The following is a 21,859-nucleotide window of genomic DNA, read 5'->3' as shown; positions in this document are numbered from 1 at the left end:
ACATTACAGCAGGCATTTTCATCAGAAATCTCCAACATCAGCAAGTATAGGCGTTTTGGTTTTGATTTTTCACTTAATCTTGGCATTTTTTAATTTGTATAACAATCAAAAAAATTTTGTTTGGCAATAATACAGCTGATAAACAATCAAGTTTATCAAGAGTATTACTAGGTGCGTTCATATAAAAGCGTGTGTAAATGGATACAATTTTACACCTCATAAGTTTATATGCTTTCATGAGTCCCCCTATTAACTAAATTTAAATTTTCTTCAATAATCTTTTTGTAAGCGTTGAGACCGAATGTTTTTTGGTAATTGTTTACTTTAGCTCACAACTGCTAAAACCCGACCAAAAATATCGGGAGAGGTGTCAAAATACGCATTTTGATCCCAGGACCACGAATCCGAGAGGGAAAATTCAAAATTTTATTTCTGTCAAAAGTTATTTCCAAAAAACCGAAATTTGGCCCCGAAGCGCTCCGAAACCCTGGGTGGGGTCCATAGTACTTTTGCGCAGAACACTTTTCTGCATTGGCGGCCTTCGGACGCGCTTATACAAAATTACCCTGGGTTGGTCCGGCACTGGTTTTGAGACCAAAACTATATCCCCGCAAAACACTTTTTCCCCCAGTTTTTCTTGTGGGTTCTACAAAATCATCAAAACAATAATAACCACATGAAAATTTTCAATTTTGTTTGGAAATGTCTCCGAAACGAAATAAAATTTTGACTTCCCGCTCTGGGATTCGTGGTCCTGGGATCAAAACGCGTCTTTTGACACGTCTCCCTATATTCTTGGTCGGGTTTTAGCAGTTGTGAGCTAAAGTAAACAATTACCTGTTTGTTAATGATTTAGTGTTATAAACAAAGATCAAATGTATAGCTTTCTTTTAAAATTGTATGTAAGCTTACATTTTTAAGCTTCTAACCAACGTTAAGCTTAATCCCTATTTCTGTAAACTTTTTAAAAACTTACTTTTCTTTTACTTTGCTTGTTGGGTAACATTTCATACTGTCATCGAAATGACAGTGTCATCTTTAATGACGCTTCAGTTGTGTGTGTTTTTTTATATTGTTATATTAAATGTGAGTTCGTGAAGCATTTGTATTATTTTAAGCTACTGTACACGGTTATAAATTTAATGACATACAAAAGTTCAGAGCTCATTGTATAGAGCGCCAGATCTCGATTACTCTGCTGTGTTAAGGGATTTGCAAACATACCTTGACTATAATTAAAAAGAAAAAGTTCTTGTACTACGTATTTTTGATATGAATCCTCACTCAGCACAGCCCGAGACATACAACAGCGTAATGATTTACAAGCAGTGTGCTTGCATTTTTATCAAGACGAATTAAGTCTGAGCGGTATTATACATTCGTAATCAAACAACTTCAGCCTACGATTGAAGTTCAACACCAATTGGATATGGAGCCATTACTTTTATATGCTAAGTTCTTTATTGATTTTGAAGAGCACCTACGGGCCTCTGTATAAATTGTCTGAACGTTTAAAAAAGTTAAATAAATAACCAAAAGGGGCACAGTTTAGAATTGTTCTCAATACAAGGCAAGAGGCGTTTGTACGCTTTAGCCACAGTTCACATTATCGGGTATGAAATAGTGAATATTAGCATTTATGGCAAAGTCTAATGCTTTTCATTATAGGATTTCCCTGGGATATGCAATGTGTTCAAAGAGAAAGCAGAAAGGAACGCAACACTTCTACCACTTACCTGCTTGGATACCTTAGGATTGAAACTAAATTTAGGGCAATTTAATTAAAATTACACAAAACCAAAATCATTAAAGTTAAATCTTAAATGCACTACAATACTTGACGTTTTAAATCTTCATATGTTTTAAGATTTACTACATTCCCTAGCGAATCTTCAAACTCTTCTTCCTGATCAGCTATCCAACGTTCACTTTGCTTTGAAGCTAGCTCTTCCCAGCTGAAAAACGCAGATAAATCCAAGTAAAGCGGATTCAGTCTCCTTAGATGTCCAATGTAAAACATAAACACAACTAGAATGTAAGTATAATTCAGGCCCTGTATTACGCCGTCAATCAGAGACAAAAGAAAGCGTACAGGACGATAAAGGCGCTCCTCGAAGGTTTTGAGGAGTTTTATCGATGCTGATGGTCCTTTGCCGAATACAAATCCGGTACGTTCCGGTAATAAAGCATAATTAAGGTACTAGCCCGACCATCTCGGGAAAGATTAGCATGAGCACATTAAACCTTATGGACCATACCGCCATATTATACTCGCAATGAGTTTTGAATTCGAAATCAAAAAAAGGTATGTAGCTGCCTACACAATTTTTTGTGATCGATATAGTATAAGAACTAATCATCATTATAAGGTCTGCTAGAGTAAAGAACACGCATTCATAAGAACAAAATGTGTTGAACATTTATAAAATTGTCGTTCCGCTTGCAGTATATGTAAGAAATGCATACAAGCATATTAAGCATACCTATATTAACACAGCTGCCAACTCATTGTGGATAAGTACACTATGTGCCAACTCATCAATCGGAATCTGATGTAAGTGTACGTATCTATTTTTATTAGTATAATGTCATTATTATACTTGTACTTACAGTTGAAAGAGAATGTATGGCGGTTTATTGATACGTACATAGAAAATCAGTTGGGAAAGGCGGCGGAAGCTATTAGTTACTCTGTACAAGAGAAAATTGCAGATGGTGATCTTATACTAACATTTAACTGGTGAGTCTAAGCATCTATCGCATATGCATATCGTTGGTGAAAGTAAAAAAGTTGCATATTATATTTAATACGGAGATAGCGACATAATCAGATAATCTATTTTGTGAATAAGAATTAATTGATGTCACGATTATTTTTTTATGGGACAAATTCCGTCAATATCGTTTCCTCGACTATTCGACTGTAGAACAATTAAAACTTAATTAGCAATTAACTCAATTGTCCAAATCGAGGAAAATGTGGGTGTGACGTTCAATCAGGATCTTCATTTAAGAGAGCATGCAACCGCAATTGTACCTAAAATCCAACAACAAAATACATACCACCCTCTGGGACTGGCAATAAGAAATGAAGAAGAATGAGAAAGAGATAAGGAGGAGTGAATACAAAGATTAGGAAAAAGTGTAGAGGGCGAGGGCAGAGTTAGACGGAAAAATGTATGCAGATAGGCCAAATTTAGGGCAGAACGTCTGCCGGGTCTGCTAGTAAGTTATAAGAATAACATTTAATCCATTACAGTTTAACTGCAGAATTCTGAAGTGCATAGGCGGAGATGTTGTTACTCTGAGAGTATGTGACCGTTGACTACGCCTGGGTTGGGGGAGGCTAGGAAGCAACTGCTGTTGTGGCCCTGGGACTGGACGTCCTTGGGTAAGCATTGGGGTAACCGGTGTATTTGGGTATGCGACCTGGCAACATGGCGCAATCAAACCCATCGGGGGATTGCCGTCGCGGAGACCAGAACATATAGGAAAGGGGCATGGTCCATGGCAGGAGCTGCATTGGGCGGATGTCGCAAACATATATATTCTGTGCTGGCAAACGGTGCAAAGGGAGGTAGGGACTAAGAGTCTGTTTCCCTGACCTACACAATTGCTGCCGGAAAAGAGGGGGAGAAGACGGGGTTCGGGCAGATGGTTCTATGTACCGGAGCGGATCGGGATTTTTCCCGACCAAGGACTGTCATTTCAGTGTGACCCCATCTAATTTGTTTCGTCCCTCCCACAAATTGTCATCCTCCCAGCAGCTCCTTGCAGCAGGACTGCTCCATATTCTCTTACTCCGGGAAGGCATCGAATCCAATACGGGTCCGTCTCCTGACCCCGGTCCTGAGAAATGGTTTTGCTGCATCTGCCGGAAAAGAATCTTTTTAGGACGGTCATATTCTGTTCATGGTTGCATCGGACAGGTTGTTCTGGGCTTGATCCCAAAACCCGACGCCCACGTAACTTTTATAAATCTTTTGTGGCTCCTTGCTGTTCACGCCCAAGGGCGTCCCGTAGCCTACGCCTACGACATCCGAATGATGAGCCAACACCGCCTAGGGGCGTAAGGAGTCATCTCCGTAAGCATTTAGAGGAAATACGGTACCTGAGCACCCAGCCGTATGAAGCAAAAAAACACAAGCAGATCCTTGGTGAACTCCATAAACAGGCGTCGGACCTGTATGCCGGGAATTGCCCGGTGAATCCGGTACTTAACGAAAATTATCCAAAACTCGAAGAAGAGGAACGCATACTCCCCAGGGAAACGCGTGTCACTCTTGCTCAACTTCGTTCTGGATACTGTAACAGGTTAAACTCTTACCTATCCAGAATCAACCCCGACATACAAAATGTATGCCCCGCTTGCAATGTGTCCCCACATGACACCAACCATCTCTTCAATTGTAATGTGGAACCAACGCCTCTAACACCCCTTTCCTTATGGTCCACCCCTGTTGAAACGGCAAGTTTCCTTGGACTCCCGTTAGAGGATATTGATGACAATTTGTGATCGGTCGCGGCTATTGGGTGGGGCGAGCATTGCTACAACAACGGGGGCAGGGGCTGATGCTCGGCATTGCTCCCGACTCTACTTCGGAGACTGTAGGTATGAGTGGGCGCGAGCAGCAGCGGGTACTTATTGTGGCTTGGTGAGCGGCGGGGCTGTTGAAAGGTAGTGGGGGCGCTAAGGCGTAGGCTACGGGACGCCATAGGGCGTGAACAGCAAGGAGCCACAAAAGATTTATAGAAATTACGTGGACTAGTGAGGGCTTAGCCGAATTCCATAGTGCCCGACTATGTGGCCGAGCTGTTTGAGACTGGCATCTACGCCGTTTCGCCTCATAGGATGGGATGTCGGTGACCAAGAACTGCCAATCCCCTGTTGTTGTTGGTGTTGTAGCAATGTTTCGCACCACCTAATAGCTGCGATCGATCACAAATTGTCATCAATATCCTCTAACGGGAGTCCAAAGAAACTTGTGGTGAACTTTTTATACTCAGTTGAGCAGAGCTCACAGAGTATATTAAGTTTGATTGGATAACGGTTGGTTGTACATATATAAAGGAATCGAGATAGATATAGACTTCCATATATCAAAATAATCAGGATCGAAAAAAATTTGATTGAGCCATGTCCGTCCGTCCGTCCGTCCGTTAACACGATAACTTGAGTAAATTTTGAGGTATCTTGATGAAATTTGGTATGTAGGTTCCTGAGCACTCATCTCAGATCGCTATTTAAAATGAACGATATCGGACTATAACCACGCCCACTTTTTCGATATCGAAAATTTTGAAAAACCGAAAAAATGCGATAATTCATTGCCAAAGGCGGTTAAAGCGATGAAACTTGGTAGATGGGTTGACGTTATGACGCAGAATAGAAAACTAGTAGGCGTGGCACCGCCCACTTTTACAAGAAGGTAATTTAAAAGTTTTGCAAGCTGTAATTTGGCAGTCGTTGAAGATATCATGATGAAATTCGGCAGGAACGTTACTACTATTACTATATATGTGCTAAATAAAAATTAGCAAAATTGGATGAAGAACACGCCCACTTTTTAAAAAAAAATTTTTTTAAATTCAAATTTTAACAAAAAAGTTAATATCTTTACTGTATATAAGTAAATTAAGTCAAAATTCAACTCCAGTAATGATATGATGCAACAAAATCCAAAAATAAAAGAAAATTTCAAAATGGGCGTGGCTCCGCCCATTTTCATTTAGTTAGTCTAGAATACTTTTAATGCCATAAGTCGAACAAAAATTTACCAATCCTTCTCAAATTTGGTAGGAGCATAGATTCTGTGACGGTAACTGTTCTCTGTGAAAATGGGCGAAATCGGTGGAAGCCACGCCCAGTTTTTATACACAGTCCACCGTCTGTCCTTCCGCTCGGCCGTTAACACAATAACTTGAGCAAAAACCGATATATCTTTACTAAACTTAGCCCACGTACTTATCTGAACTCACTTTATCTTGGTATAAAAAAAAGCCGAAATCCGACCATAACCACGCCCACTTTATCGATATCGAAAATTACGAAAAATGAAAAAAATGCCATAATTCTATACCAACTACGAAAAAAGGGATGAAACATGGTAACTGGATTGGTTTATTGACGCAAAATATAACTTTGGAAAAAACTTTGTAAAATGGGTGTGACACCTACCATATTAAGTAGAAGAAAATGAAAAAGTTCTACAAGGCGAAATCAACAGCCCTTGGAATCTTGGCAGGAATACTGTTAGTGGTATTGCATATATAAATAAATTAGCAGTACCCGACAGATGATTTTTTGGATCACCTGGTCCACATTTTGGTCGATATCGCGAGAACGCCTTCACATATACATCTAAGGGCCACTCGCTTTTAAAACCCTCATTAATACTTTTAATTTGATATCCATATCGTACAAACACATTCTAGAATCACCCTGGCCCACCCTAATGGCGATATCTCGAAAAGGCGTCCACCTATAGACCTAATGCCCACTCCCTCTTAAAATGCTCAGTAACACCTTTCGTTTGATACCCATATCGTACAAACATTCTAGAGTCACCCCTGGCCCACCCTAATGGCGATATCTCGAAAAGGCGTCCACATATAGACCTAATGCCCACTCCCTCTTAAAATGCTCAGTAACACCTTTCGTTTGATACCCATATCGTACAAACATTGTAGAGTCACCCTTGGTCCACGTTTATGGCGATATCTCGAAAAGGCGTCCACCTATAGAACTAAGGATTACTCCCTTTTAAAATACTCATTACCACCTTTCATTTGATACCCATATCGTACAAACACATTCTAGAGTCACCCTGGCCCACCCTAATGACGATATCTCGAAAAGGCGTCCACCTATATACCTAATGCCCACTCCCTTTTAAAATGCTCGGTAACACCTTTCGTATGATACCCATATCGTACAAACATTCTAGAGTCACCCCTGGCCCACCCTAATGGCGATATCTCGAAAAGGCGTCCACCTATAGACCTAATGCCCACTCCCTCTTAAAATGCTCAGTAACACCTTTCGTTTGATATCCATATCGTACAAACATTCTAGAGTCACCCTTGGTCCACGTTTATGGCGATATCTCGAAAAGGCGTCCACCTATAGAACTAAGGATTACTCCCTTTTAAAATACTCATTACCACCTTTCATTTGATACCCATATCGTACAAAAACATTCTAGAGTCACGCCTTTCCCACCCTAGTGGCGATATCTCGAAAAGGCGTCCACCTATAGACCTAATGCCCACTCCCTCTTAAAATACTCAGTAACACCTTTCGTTTGATACCCATATCATACAAACATTCTAGAGTCACCCCTGGCTCACCCTTATGGCGATATATCGAAAAGGCGTCCACCTATAGACCTAATGCCCACTCCATCTTAAAATGATCAGTAACACCTTTCGTTTGATACCCATATCGTACAAACATATTCTAGAGTCACCCCTGGCCCACCCTAATGACGATACATCGAAAAGGCGTCCACCTATAGACCTCATGCCCACTTCCTCTTAAAATGCTCAGTAGCACCTTTCGTTTGATACCCATATCGTACAAACATTCTAGAGTCACCATTTGTCCACCTTTATGGCGATATCTCGAAAAGGCGTCCACCTATAGAACTAAGGATTACTCCCTTTTAAAATACTCATTACCATCTTTCATTTGATACCCATATCATACAAACATATTCTAGAGTCACCACTGGCCCACCCTAATGGCGACATTTCGAAAAGGCGTGCACCTATAGACCTAATGCCCACTCCCTCTTAAAATGCTCAGTAACACCTTTCATTTGATTCCCATATCGTACAACTAGAGACACCCCTGGTCCACCTTTATGGCGATATCTCGAAACGGCGTCCACCTATGGAACTAAGGATCACTGCTTTTCAAAATATTCATTAACAGCTTTCATTTGATACCCATATCGTACAAACATATTCTAGAGTCACCCCTGGTCCACCTTTATGGCGATTTCTCGAAAAGGCGTTCACCTATAGAACTAAAGCCCATTCCCTTTTAAAATACTCATTATCACCTTTCATTTGATACCCATATCGTACAAACACATTCTAGAGTCAGCCCTGGTTCACCTTTATGGCGATATCCCTAAATGGCGTCCATCCATAGAACTATGGCCTACTCTCTCTAAAAATACTCTTTAATACCTTCCATTTGATACACATGTCATACAACCACATTCCAGGGTTACCCTAAGTTCATTTTCCTACATGGTGATTTTCCTTATTTTGTCTCCATAGCTCTCAACTGAGTATGTAATGTTCGGTTACACCCGAACTTAGCCTTCCTTACTTGTTTAAGTTGTCTTTATGACCTGGATTTCTTTCTGTTGTAGGAACATAGGACATTTTTTGTCGATAGCAGAATGATTGTTTGGTTCTAGATGTTGTGTGATGCAGTTAACGCAGGCATCATTATTTGTACATTGTTCTTCCATATCGTCGTTGAGATGATAGGTATTTGAGTATTTCTGACACATTTTTTCATTTTTGCATATAGATGCGATGTGGCCGAATCTGAGGCAATTTTTGCATTTCAGTGGCAAAGGGATGTATGGTCGGATATTTACTATTTCATATCCGATTCGTAGTGTTGTTGGCAAGGTAGTCGTCCCGAAGGTAACTATTATTAGACCCGTTTCGATGAGATCAGTGGTCACTTTCTTTAAAATTTTTTTATTCGATAACATTTTGTGTTTTTAGCTCGGATAGGATGAGTTCTTCTGTCAAGCTTCTAAGGTCGTTGCAGTAGATAACACTTCTGGACTGATTGCAAATTGTTTTTGGTTTTGATCAAAATTTTACCGCTTCTTGTTTTTTTGCACTCCTCGACTTCGCTACCATATGTAGCGTCGATCGCTTTTTTGATTAAGAATGGTGATGTATTTGTTAGTGTTTGGCCGGTGTCTGTTCTTGTCATGATCAAGTATATGGGGACATTGTGGGTGAAATTAGACGTCTTGCTATTGTCCCATTTTAACATAGGCATGTTGGTATTATTTTTGCCTCTATCCGGAGGTTCACCCATGGTTTGGATGTTAAATATTTTTAATAAACGGCGTGTAATAGTTCGTTCAATAAATATTTGAACCCCTCTTTCCCTAGGCTTTTAAGCATCGGCATGGCTATGCCGTCTGGGCCCACTGCTTTGGATGGTTTAGCATGACCGATGGCATCCTCAACCTCTTTGGCGGTGACGGTAATTGGTGACGCGCTGAACTTATGTCTATGTGCGTGTCTATTTTTGTCGACCGTAGAATGCATTATATATTGTCGGCAGAAAGCGCTCGCGAATTTTCTCGCATCCGACAGCACTTTATCGCCAAAGGCGATGGAAGCTTTGCCATTGTGCTAAGACGGATTCGATAGGGACGTTGCGGTTGGCCAAAGTTTACCTACACCAGAAGAGAGGTTACACCCGCTTAGGTGCTCCTCCCATGTCGCCCGCTTGTGTTCATCCACAAGCAATTTGCGGCCTTTGCCGGGAAGTGGGGACGAATTTTGGGAATTCTACCGGCGGGAATGAAATGAGCCGAGGCGGATTCAATGACCTTACGGAAAGCACGCTCACCTTGGCGGGTATTAGTTGGGTTAGGGAGGGCAGCAAAGCGGTTGTCTGTAAAGGATTTGTATTCGTCCCACTTTCCTTTTTTAAAGTTAATGAAGGTGCGTTTTCTGCTACGATGAACTCGGCGGAAGGCTCGAGCGAAATAAGTATAGGCAGGTGGTCTGATGCCAATGTTACCATCGGCTGCCAGCTGACGCAGTTTACGAGTTCTGCGCTCACGATTGAAATATCCGGCGAACTGTGACAGCTTCCTACCATACATGGGGGCGTTTCCGTCTATTGTGCAGAACGTCGTTTCTTCTATTTGATCCGCTAACATCTCATCCCTAGTGTCCACCCGCAAGTTTGAATGCCATAGATCGTGATGGGCATTGAAATCGCCTAAGATAATGCGATTGTTTCCAGTGAGTACGGCGCTGATATCAGGGTGGTATCCACTGGGGCAACAGGTGACAGGAGGGATGAAGATGTTGATGATTTCTAGGTTTGCATCGCCCGACCGGACAGATAATCCTTGACGTTCTAAGACACTGTCCCTGCGGTCGATGTCGGGATCAAATATATGATATTGCACAGTGTGGTGTATGATAAACGCGAGGCCACCTCCATTTCCGCTCTCGCGATCTTTTCTGTGGAAATTATACGCAGAACAGGTCTGTAATGCAGATCTTACTGTGAGTTTAGTCTCTTGAATCGCAGCAATGCGGATGTTGTGCAGCTTCATGAAGTCCACTATCTCCGTGATCTTCCCAGTTAATCCATTACAGTATAAATGCAGAATTCTGAAGTGCATAGGGGGAGACGTCGTCACTCTGGGGGTAAGTGACGGGTGACTACGCCTGGGTCTGTTTCCCTGACCTACACAATTGCTGGCGAAAAAGAGGGGGGAAGAAGACGGGGGCAGGGGATGATGCTAGGCATTGCTCCCGATTCTACTACGGAGATTGTAGGTATGGATGGGAGCAGCCGTGTGAGTTCGTGGCGCCGTGGGGCGCGAGTAACAGCGGTTACTTGTTGTGGCTTGCTATGCTGCGGGACTGCTGGAAGGTAGCGGGGGGCGCTAAGGCGCAGACTACGGGACGTCCTAGGACGTGAACAGCAAGGAGCCACAAAAGATTTATAGAAGTTACGTGGACGTCTGGTTTTGGGTTCTAGCCCAGAACAACCTGTCCGATGCAACCATCGCTTACACGAGACACACTAACAAGAGTATGACCGTCCTAAAAAGATTCTTTTCCGGCAGATGCAGCAAAACCATTTCTCAGGACCGAGGTCAGGGGACGGACCCGGATTGGGTTCGATATCTTCCCGGAGCAAGAGAATATGGAGCAGTCCCGCGGCAAGGAACTGCTGGGAGGATGACAATTAAATGGGGTTACACTGAAATGGCAGTCCTTGGTCGGGAAAAATCCAGAGTCGCTCCAGAACCGACGGCCTTGGGAAGCGACATAAGCGCCTTCAAATGTAATTTTATTAATCGTGGCACTAGACGCGGGCGTAGTCGTGGGAGTAGCTCACTACGTGGAGACTACACTAATCAATGACTTTTAATATCGGAAGGTAGACCAGCACCAAAACAACAACAACAGTCGCCAGATAACTGGATCCCTTTAGCCAATATTTTTTAGATGGTTTAGCAAGTTTGATGGCTTTTTCAACCTCTTTGCCGATGATGGTAAAGGGAGGCGCAATATAATGGTAATGTGCGAGCTCCGTGGCCTGCCGCCTGCATTTAGTTAGATAACCTAGGGTGGGATAATCTAGAAGGTTCAAGTTTTATCATTGTTGATGATCCTTTGCCAGATATAGATCTGGTCCGTTCCTGTAACAAGCACCATTGAGATGCAAGCCCGACCATCTCGAGAACGATTTAGCATGACCACATTGAACTTTTAAGCCCATCCCGGCCCACCCCCTAGTTCCATGAGGAACCTGGGGTCGCCAGAGCCTCGTCTACTAAAGAAACAGAAAAAGATAAGCTATAAATTGCGCTAGCAGCCCTTGAAACCTTGCGGTATTTTAGTCGCCTCTTATGGCAGGCATACCTGCCGCGGGTATAATCTCTGCCCCCCAAACCGCTGGGGCCATGAGAAGCGTGAGTGCACTTTGGGTGTCCCAAGGCAAGTTCCTTTGTGCCTAGTTGGGTAAGCGGCCAGGCAGCAGGGTGCAACAAATATACCATTTAGGAGGATACCATTGCTGAGCCCAGAAAATCTGGGAAACTTACGATTTACTGGTCAGATGCAGCAAACGAATATATTCTGTACTAGCATATGATCAACTTGGATACAACCAAACGTTTATTTTCTTGTCCAACAGGGAACTGGTGCTCGAACCTGCTGCTTAAGAAGGATAGGCGTAGTCATATCAATTCGTTCCCGGGTTACTCGCGGAAAGCAGTTTTAGCAGCACTTTGTCCTTTTCAAATTGCACATCCATACAAGACCTTCGGATAATGGATTAAACAGTCATCTGCATTTATTTGTTTTTGTAACACGTCTAATTTACTTCGTAACATCAATCAATTATCCATTGTTATAATTTTATGTTCTCTATAAATGCAACAACAGCATCTTCGGGTATCCATGATTATGGTTATCTAAAATCTCCTTGAGTCCCTCGTGGTTTTGGCCTCTCAGAAAAGAGCTAATTGTGGAGCTCTATTTATAGAACACTTTTCGAGTTACATATATTAAAAACTTTAATCTCTCTGATATTAGTTTCTTTCTGATTCTAGGTAATTTGATTTTGACGATATGCGCATAGCAATATTCCAAATATTCCAGCTGCGGCTGAAGGAAGAACATACATATCCTTAAATTATAAGAGAACTGCGACAACTATTCCTCCGCCTTTTTAGTACCACATATAAGGCCCTAACAAGTATATTATGGGAAAGGGTCAAGACCAAAATCCCAACATAACCTGTAAATCGACTTTGATAGCACGAATTGGGGCTTTCGCTATTATGAGTACAAAACTCATATGGCTCTGCAAACTGACGTTGAACAACACCACCAGCGCAGGAAAAATTTGGCATCATCACTGGGCTTCGAAAGTTTCAGAAAGGGTACAACTATAAATAAAAGTTAATGTACTTATGTACCATGTACATATCAATATACACATATGTAAAGTTTACTAGAGTAATTAAGGAAATAATTTTAATTGTAAAAAAAAACATTGTATATATGAATTATTTATAATTAAATATTATCTAAACAAAAAGGAGCGTTTCATTCGTGCAAAAAGCGATTTGACAGAAGGTAACCCATGCGGGTAACCGGCAAGCCAGATACCCGCGTTGTTGCATATGTTGCATATCTTTTCTTGGTCCGGACCCATGGAACGTCAGTTATGATGCTATAAACTTCTAACATCTGTAGAGCGAATAGCAACTCTAAGAGTAGCCTCCGCTCATCGCACTGTATGAGGGAGGCCCAGTCATGCAAGTGATTTCCAGAACAGTCCCTTAGCAGAAAGAAAAAGTTGCTGCGACGGCACCAATTCAAGGGGATTCAAGGGGTTGTGTAGCGCAATATATAGCTTCTCCAACCCAATTGTCAACCTCACCTTCGAGCGGCGAATCCCGTTTCACTAACAGACGAGGCTCTGGCGACCCCAAGCTCGTCATGGAACTTGGGGGTGGGGAGGGAGGGATGGCCTGAAGGTTTAATGTGGCCATATAAATCGTTCCCGAGATGGTCGGGCCAGCACCTTAATGGTGCTGTGTTACCGGAGCGTATCGGATCTGTATCCGACAAAGGACCATCACATCGATAACGCTCCCCAAAGCCTTCGGGGAGTAACCTAATCGCTACAACAACAACAACAACACGGCACCAAAAATGGTTTATTAAGCATATCCCATCGTAAAAAAATAGATACGACCCTCCGAGGTGATGAAACTGCCTGACCATTGTTTTGGAAGAAGGTTGTAGTATGCCAAGACCAGCAGCGGGCATGTTTGGTAGCGGAGGTCCTTTGGCGCAAACAGAAAGGAGCCTCAAAAGTTTTTTCACAACTTCGGGGTGGACAAATATTGGGATCTAATCCAGAATACCCCGATCCTTTGTACATGATAAACTGACACAGAACCGGTTCTGGTTCCATGTTCCGACTCGGGATTTTTCTCGCCCATGGGATGTCATTTTTCAAGAGTTAAAATTGCTTCCGACGCCGATAATTGTACAATAATAACAGCTGGCTTCGGCCTTTTAATTGATGAATGAAAAAAAGTCTCAAGTCGCTGGACGACATCACATAATACACCATCATAATTATATTTATCGCCTTAGCACTAGTATTAACAACGAAAATTTATTGCCCTAAAACCTGTGGAAACATTGGAACCATAAACAACTAATGAAGTCAAAAACTATGTTATATGAAATAGGATTTTTATTTTTCATAAAATTAATAAGACAAAAATTATGCACATACATGTTCATATATGTATGTATAAGGAACACTTCAATGAAAAATAAGTTACTAGTTATGCCTCTGTAAGCATGGTATCCAGATCATAAGAAAACGCTAAAAAATATTTTTATTTTCGCCATTGTAAACCAAACTTGAAGACTTTTTATTTGGAAATATGTATTCAACTTTTTTATTGTTCATTTTCTTTACAAGCGTTTTCTTGTGATCTGGATATCGGGCTTTACAGAAAGTCAACTTAAAATAATTTAATAAATCACATCCATGCGAATATTTTCAAAGTAAACTTGGTTTAGTAAAACTTTATATATATTTTTCGCAAGGAGCTCTTTAAAGAAAAAATTATTCAATACATCAAATCCATGCGGATATTTTGACAGTAAACTGGTTTAGCAAAATTTTGTATAGCTTTTTTAAAATGAACACTTCAAAAAAAGTTAGTAGTTATGTTTCCTTACAGAAAATCAACTTAAAATAATTTAATACATCAAATCCATGCGGATATTTTAACAAAAAACTTGGTTAAGCAAAATATTTTTTAGAAGAAACACTTCACGACGCCGATAATTGTACAATAATAACAGCTGGCTCTGCCAATTTTAATTGATGAATGAAAAAAATTCTCAAGTCGCTGGACGACATCACATAATACACCATCATAATTATAATTATATTTATCGCCTTAGTTATTTCTGTAAAAACTGTGGAAACATTGGAACCATAAACAACTAATGAAGCCAAAAACTATGTTATATGAAATAGTATTTATATTTTTCATAAAATTAATGAGACAAAAATTACGCAAGTACATGTTCATATATGTGTGTATAAGGAACACTTCAATGAAAAATAAGTTAGTAGTTATGCCTCTGTAAGCACGGTATCCAGATCATAAGAAAACGCTCAAGAAATATTTTTATTTTCCCCATTGTAAGCCAAACTTGAAGACTTTTTATTTGAAAATATGTATTCAACTTTTTTATTGTTCATTTTCTTTACAAGCGTTTTCTTGTGATCTGGATATCGGGCTTTACAGAAAATCAACATAAAATAATTTAATAAATCATATCCATGCGAATATTTTCAAAGTAAACTTGGTTTAGAAGACTTTTTATGTATTTTTCGTAAGGAGCTCTTTAAAAAAAAAAAAAAAGAGATGAACTTAAAATTATTCAATACATCAAATCCATGCGGATATTTTGACAGTAAACTGGTTTAGCAAAATTTTGTATCGCTTTTTTATAATGAACAATTCAAACAAAGTTAGTAGTTCTGTTTCCTAACAGAAAATCATCTTGAAATAATTTAATGCATCAAATCCATGCAGATATTTTAACAATAAACTTTGTTAAGCAAAATATTATTTTTTTTTATAAGAAACACTTCAAAAAAATAAAAAGGGATTGTATTTATGTTTCATTAGAGAAAATCTACTTAAACTAATTAATACATACGCGGATAATTGCAAAGAAAACTAGGTTTACCAAGTAACGCCCGCGGCTCTATTTATATTTATGAAATTCGGAAACTAATATTATTAACAACAGCAGGAGGAAATGATTCGAAATCGTTTAAGGACACTTGGCCGTCTGCTTGCTACCATGAAGAATATCGATCCAGATATAACAGATTTTAAATCAATTTATAATCCACCATATTATAAAACAATGGTGAAGGCTGCAGGAGTAATCTCAGGATTTGATCCAATGACTGAGAGTGCATAAGACACCCTCACTTGCAACTTCCATCGGCACCTATATCAGAGCAGTAGGCGAGCTTCTAAAGCTGCATTGGGTGGAAAACAATGCTGATGAAAAGGAAAAGGTTGTGGACAAATACTTGTTCCTTCACAGCATGCAATACAGTCATGTCATTAACAGGGTCGCAAGCGAGGACCAATGCGAGAAACAAATAAAGCCATTACCAACAACCAGTGATATAAAAAACTAGCTAGCCACCTCAATGATAAGATGATTAGTTCTTACGAAACCCTGCAGCAACAATATCATTATCAGACGTGGATAAGTCTTCTGGAATATACATTAATATCTATTCAGACTTTTAACCAACGTCGAGCGGGGGAAATCGAAAGGGCGCTGATTCTTGACCTGAAAGCAATCGAGAAAATATCAGAAGCGGAAAACCCAGAAATTTATGAGAAACTGTCTGCAATGGAGAAAAACTTAGCTGAAAAACACTCAATATTTATGATAACGGGGAAATTGGGACGGGTTGTTCCTGTTCTTCTCAGTTCGCAAATGGAAACGTCTATAAATTTGATTTTGTCCCACCGAACCTCCGCGAAAGTTCCAGCAAATAACCCTTAAATTTTTGGTATACCCGGCTTCACTGACGGAAAGTTTAAATATCTTCGGGCTTGCCAGTTAATGCGAAAGTTTTCAGAGGAATGTGGCGCTGAATACCCTGAAGGGCTACGTGGTACATATTTAAGAAAACATATTGCAACGACTTGTGCTGGAGATAACATGGACTAAAATAAAATCACGGATATAGCCAATTTCATGGGTCAAGCTGAGGCTATTCATAGATCCCACTATATGCGATCGGTTGTATCACGAGATGTGCTGGGTGTTGCCAACGTACTTCGCAAAGCACAAGGGGATGAAGAAAGCGTTGCAGATCAAAGTGCCAGTGGTTAAATTTTTCAAGCGTGTCAATTTACAGATGAAAACAATAAATTTGATTCCATCGTGTTCCGACATTTCCACTAATAAGCCTGGATTTAATGCCGATGATAATATTAGACAAATTATACATTCATCTGGGGAAGAAGATTCGAGTAAAGAAAGCAACTCTGATAAACTTTATTTATTAGAAAAAAACGTTAAAAAATCCAAAATTAAAAATGGTGTCGAGATGAGGTAAATCAGGTGGATATAGCTGATTTCATGGGTCAGCACTCCAGTGCATAAGATTCCTTCACTGGCAACTTCCATCGGCACCTATACTAGAGCAGCAGGTGAGCTGTTACAAATATGAACATATCATACACATATTTATCAGACGAGACCCTGGCGACCGCAAGTTCCACATCGAACCGGGGCGTGGGGGGTGTTTTGACCTAGAATGTTCAATGTGGTCATATCAAATCGTTCCCGAGGTGGTCGGGCTAGTACCTTATAATGATAGTATCCGGAACGTACCGTATCTTTATCCGGCAAAGGACCATCACGCCGATAACACTCTCCAAAATTTTCGGAATGTCTTTATCGTTAAAATAAACACAACATTACCAAAAACTAGTGATATAAAAAAACTAGCTAACTACCTCAATAATGAAATGATTAGTTCTTACGAAACTCTGCAGCGACAATATGATTATCAGGCCTGGGTAAGTCTTCTCGACTCCCTCACTGGCTATTTCCATCGGCACCTATACTTGAACAGTAGGTGAACTACTAAAACGTCATTGGGTGAACACCAATGAAAAAGGAAAGAAAAAGGTTGCCGACAAAGACTCTTCACACAATGCAAAACAGTTAAGAAACTAACAGGGTCGCACGCGACGACCAATGTGAAAATCATGGCCAACAATGTGGATGGTCCTTTTTATCCGGTAATTTGTGGTAAATATCATCATTAAAGGCCCGACCATCTCGGGAACGATTTGATATGACCACGTCGAACATTCTAAGTTAATGGATTTTAGTCGCCTCTTACGACAGGTATGCCTACCGCGGGAATATTCTAGGCCCCTTAACCCGCTGGGGTATACAACCATTACCCACAACCAACGAAGGCAAAAAAGAAAAAAATATATGTATCTCAATAATAAAATGATTTTCTTATGCAACTCTGTAGCGACAATATAGTTAAAAAAAATAAAGCCATGAGCGTTATATCCTTTTCTCGGCGGACGTTGTTTGCTTTTTAAAAATTAAACTTTTCAAACAAGCAATAAGGCCCGCGAGCGTTATTGCATTATCTAGGCTGGCCTTATTTCCCTGTTTTTGCCACGGGAGTTATTGCACTGTACCACACTCCTCAAAGAAAAAAATGTTTGTAGCTATATTTCCTTAACCCTTTCCTTCCCATGGTAGCCATATGGCTACCAATCTGTTTCACCCACTGAGCCAAATGTACCAAACAAATTTTAATACAGGGTCATTTCGAATACTATTTCTATTAAAAAAACATAGTTTAATTTTTTTATAGCTGCTTCTTAATTTGGGAAGGAGAGGGTTAAAGAAGATCAGCTAAAAATAATAAATAAATAAAATACTTTTCTTTACGCATAGCTCTTTATCGTCCATATTACCCGCAACAACAGGAAGCTATATGGGAAAAGAATTATCGCCTTCATTTTCAGTCAAAGATGTTTCTGTCAAATTCCAAATCGGGCTGTTCTCGTTTTCGGTGGATTCAGCAATTGGTACGGTTTGTTGAAGTTGTGCTTCAAAAGATGAACAACTAGCGACATTAGTCTCCAACTCATTGTCTTCTAAACTTGCATTCAGCTCCGGGTCATTCAAAGTCCTCATTATTGATTCTTTTGTATTTATTGAACCTTGGGTTCTAGTATAGCGGTTATCAAGGTCGCTTAAATTCGCCTCTATTACATCTTCAAGTGAAGCATCACCTAATTAAATTAGAAATAGTTTTTAGCAAGAGTTTGAATTTGTGGTATTTCTTTACTTTGGTTCAGAACTGTTAAACCATGTCTTAAAATGTCGGGGAAGGTATCAAAAGTAGCTTTTGACCTCTGTATCAATTCCACTAAACCGGTAATTTGAAATTTTGCTTCTGTTCAAAGTGTGCGTCCGTACAATAAAAAATTATTTATTTGTATTGTTTTCTACAATCCATGTTACAAAACAATATACAATATTCCAAAACAACCTGCGTAGGAAGTTTATTATTTTGGTGAAAATCTGTCCAAATGTACACTGAAACATGCAAAACATGGCAAATTGGATAGGTTTCGATGGAGTTTTCTACCTTCTTTGACTTTCGTAACATTTAAAGTACCCTTTTACCGAATCTCAGCAAATCGGATCAAAAATAAAATTTTGTAGAATAAGTCGGCCCCGGGCCCTCTCCCGAAAGGAAAATTTCCGAAATATATGGCTGGTCAAAGAGATGCAAATGTAATATATTTCAATCGCACCATATATGGAATAGGCGGGTCCATGGTCCATTTTCTGGAAAGGAGTTTCTCAAATATTATAATGGTCAAAGAGCTACACCTGTACCGAATTTAAGCAAATCGAACCATAAATAAGACTTTCTGGAATAGGTAGGCCCTTGGTACACTTCTGCATGCCCGAAATTGATTTTCTAAATATCTGGGGAAGTAAAAAGGTCCAAATGAAAATACTTCCCGTTTATAAGGGGAAAATAAAAATTCTCTTTGAGCGGTTACATAGATTAAAACTCGAAAGCAAAATTTGCCCGTTGTGACGACTTTCGGAGTTTTCACGATCCTTTGCCAGCTAGCAAATGTTTTCCACTAATTTTAAAACGTCACCGGGTACTGAAGTGTGTTTCAAAATTCTAGCTTTTAGGGAAGTTACTCAAATGTATTTTGGGTATTTCTATATGACAGCATGACACTGGTAATACGCGTCCAAAAATATCGAGATTGGTGTCAAAAGGCGCGCATTAACCTCGACAACACTAATAAGCGGAAAATAAAAATTTTTGCTCTCTCGAAAGATATTAAGGAAAACCCGAAAAATGGCCCCAGAGTGCTCCGAAACCGGGGGTGGGATCCATAGTATTTTTGCGCAGAACACCTTTCTGCATTGGCGGCCTTCAGCCGCGTTTATAAAAAATTACCCTGGGTGGGTCCAACACCGGTTTGGAGACGAATACTGTATCCGCGCAAAACACTTATGTTAAAAATTGTTTGTGGGTACGAAAAAAGCATCAACATTACAACAACCACATGAAAATTTTAAATTTCTTTTGCAAATATCTCTTGTACGAGCTAAAATTTTTGTTTTCCGGATTATTGTCGTCGAGGTCAATACGCATCTTTTGACACCTCTCTCGACATTTTTGAATGTATCTTTTGCAAGACCCCAATTTTGTCCTGAAATTCGCATAAAAACACCAATCGAATCTAATATAAAAGAAGTAAGACCTTGGTGAAAATTTTTGGTAACGTTTTACAAGACGGTGCACAACCTAATTTTTATCAAAAAATATCAAAGGTGGCATCAAAAGACGCGTCTCGACCTCCGTTTTAATAATCCGAAAGCGGAAATCAATTTTATTCCTGTCGAAAGTTATTTACAAAAAACCGTAAAATGACCCCGAGAGAGTTCGATATATGGTAGTTTTTTTTTTGCATAGAAGACCTTTCTGCGTTGGCGGCCTTCGGCCGCGATTTAAAAAAATAACCGTGGGTGGGTCCGACACCGGTTTGGGGATCAAAACTAAATGCGTGCAGAACACCTTTCTGCATTAGTGTGTGTTTACAACAAATCTGGCAAAAAACAACAACCACATGAAAATTTGGGCCGATTTTTTGCTAATATCTTTTGACAGCAAAAAAAATTTAATTTTTGCTTCCGGATTCTGAGAACGGAGGTCGAGACGGGTCTTTTGATACCACCTTTCGTAATTTTTGATAAAATCTAGGTGGTGCACCGTCTTGTAAAAATTACTTTTTGTACCATGTTACAAAATTTTTTTGTACCATGGATAGTAGAAAACATGATTTAATTGTATAGATGCTTCTGCGTGTGCTAGAATCTCCAAAACAACTTGCGTTGGTCAAACCAAAGTAAATAATTACTTTATCTCTCAATTTTACACTTAACTTACCTAAAACATCGTCTAACATCATACTGATATCTATCTCCTGCATTTTAAAGTTTTTAAGTTATAAAATATAAAATTTCAACTTTACCCACTTCTTTTTACCCACTTCCGCAATTAAAAATTCTTGTTTGGTTAGTAATTGGAAAGTAATATCGAAGCCATAAAGAAATTCGATACTTTCATTTGAACAACAGCTTTGTTCTTTTGCCAGCCCGACGGTCACCCAAATACCCAAAAAGTGTTCTTTTTAAACGGTTTTATTTAGCTTGACATGACAGGCTGGCTGGCACGACATTTTTAATTGAAATTTAAGTAACTTCCCGATAAGCTACAAGCTTGAAACTTGGAATGTAGTTCAGAACCCGAACCAGGTTAAGTATAAAAAAAGCTTGTTCCCAAACATTGGTATAAGCAGTACCCTGGATGAATGTTAATTCTGTCTTGATATGCAAAACTTCAAATTTAATAAATACAAAATTATTTCCATAAGTGACGTAGATTGAAATTATTGGCAATTGTCGATTTCAACCAATTTTGCATCTTTTTCATTATTTTGCAAATTTTTCGAATTCTCAAGGTATTGGGATTACTATATAAATACTTTCATAAAGATGAGCTCTATGACTTGGATTTTTCAGTAATCTATCAGAAACAACTTAACTAAATATTTTATATAATTCTAATACTGGCCAGATTTGAAAGTTTAGCGTTGCTTCGCATGTTAAGGTGCCTCTGTCTTAATTTTTTCTTTATATTTTTGCGTCATCCGATTTGAGTTCCGATACCACTTCCGCGTCGAAGAGAAGCTCCAATAATCGAATCAGCTGCTTCAGAGAACGTGAAGTACGAAGAGGGACCAAAGAAGCATTTCGTTTGCAATTGGCTAGTTAAGTTAAGAATGAGCTAAACTAGAGTAAACTGCCTTTTCATATGGAGTATAATCCAGCCAACTGTAATCGAAACGAAATTTTTGTGCGAGCTCTGAAAGGTCAAACAAGGGCCACGTGCTAAATA

At 39.7% G+C, this 21,859-nt stretch overlaps 1 protein-coding gene and 1 long non-coding RNA gene across 3 annotated transcripts; one reads left to right on the top strand and one right to left on the bottom strand.

The window, feature by feature from the left end:
• Nucleotides 1-1,037: 1,037 nt before the first annotated feature.
• On the top strand, nucleotides 1,038-13,056 carry LOC137242330 (uncharacterized). 2 transcript variants are annotated; one of them, XR_010950191.1, is made up of 5 exons: nucleotides 1,038-1,613; nucleotides 1,669-2,305; nucleotides 2,370-2,560; nucleotides 2,613-2,740; nucleotides 12,354-13,056. It is a non-coding gene; the product is annotated as an uncharacterized lncRNA (long non-coding RNA). The 2 variants fall into 2 exon arrangements; XR_010950190.1 differs by having other exon boundaries at nucleotides 2,370-2,554; nucleotides 12,354-13,042.
• Nucleotides 13,057-13,999: 943 nt separating this feature from the next.
• LOC137240180 (uncharacterized) lies at nucleotides 14,000-20,996 on the bottom strand. The gene is made up of 2 exons (XM_067766119.1): nucleotides 20,849-20,996; nucleotides 14,000-18,656 (listed from the first exon to the last, which is right to left on the bottom strand). The coding sequence occupies exons 1-2, from the start codon at nucleotides 20,889-20,891 to the stop codon at nucleotides 18,352-18,354; spliced, it is 348 nt and encodes a 115-aa protein (XP_067622220.1). The 5' UTR covers nucleotides 20,892-20,996; the 3' UTR covers nucleotides 14,000-18,351.
• Between the last annotated feature and the right edge of the window lie 863 nt (nucleotides 20,997-21,859).

This window comes from Eurosta solidaginis, chromosome 2 (assembly GCF_040869045.1).
Source record: "Eurosta solidaginis isolate ZX-2024a chromosome 2, ASM4086904v1, whole genome shotgun sequence".
NCBI classification, from domain to species: Eukaryota; Metazoa; Arthropoda; class Insecta; order Diptera; family Tephritidae; genus Eurosta; species Eurosta solidaginis.
This window is presented reverse-complemented; position numbering and strand designations above follow the sequence as displayed.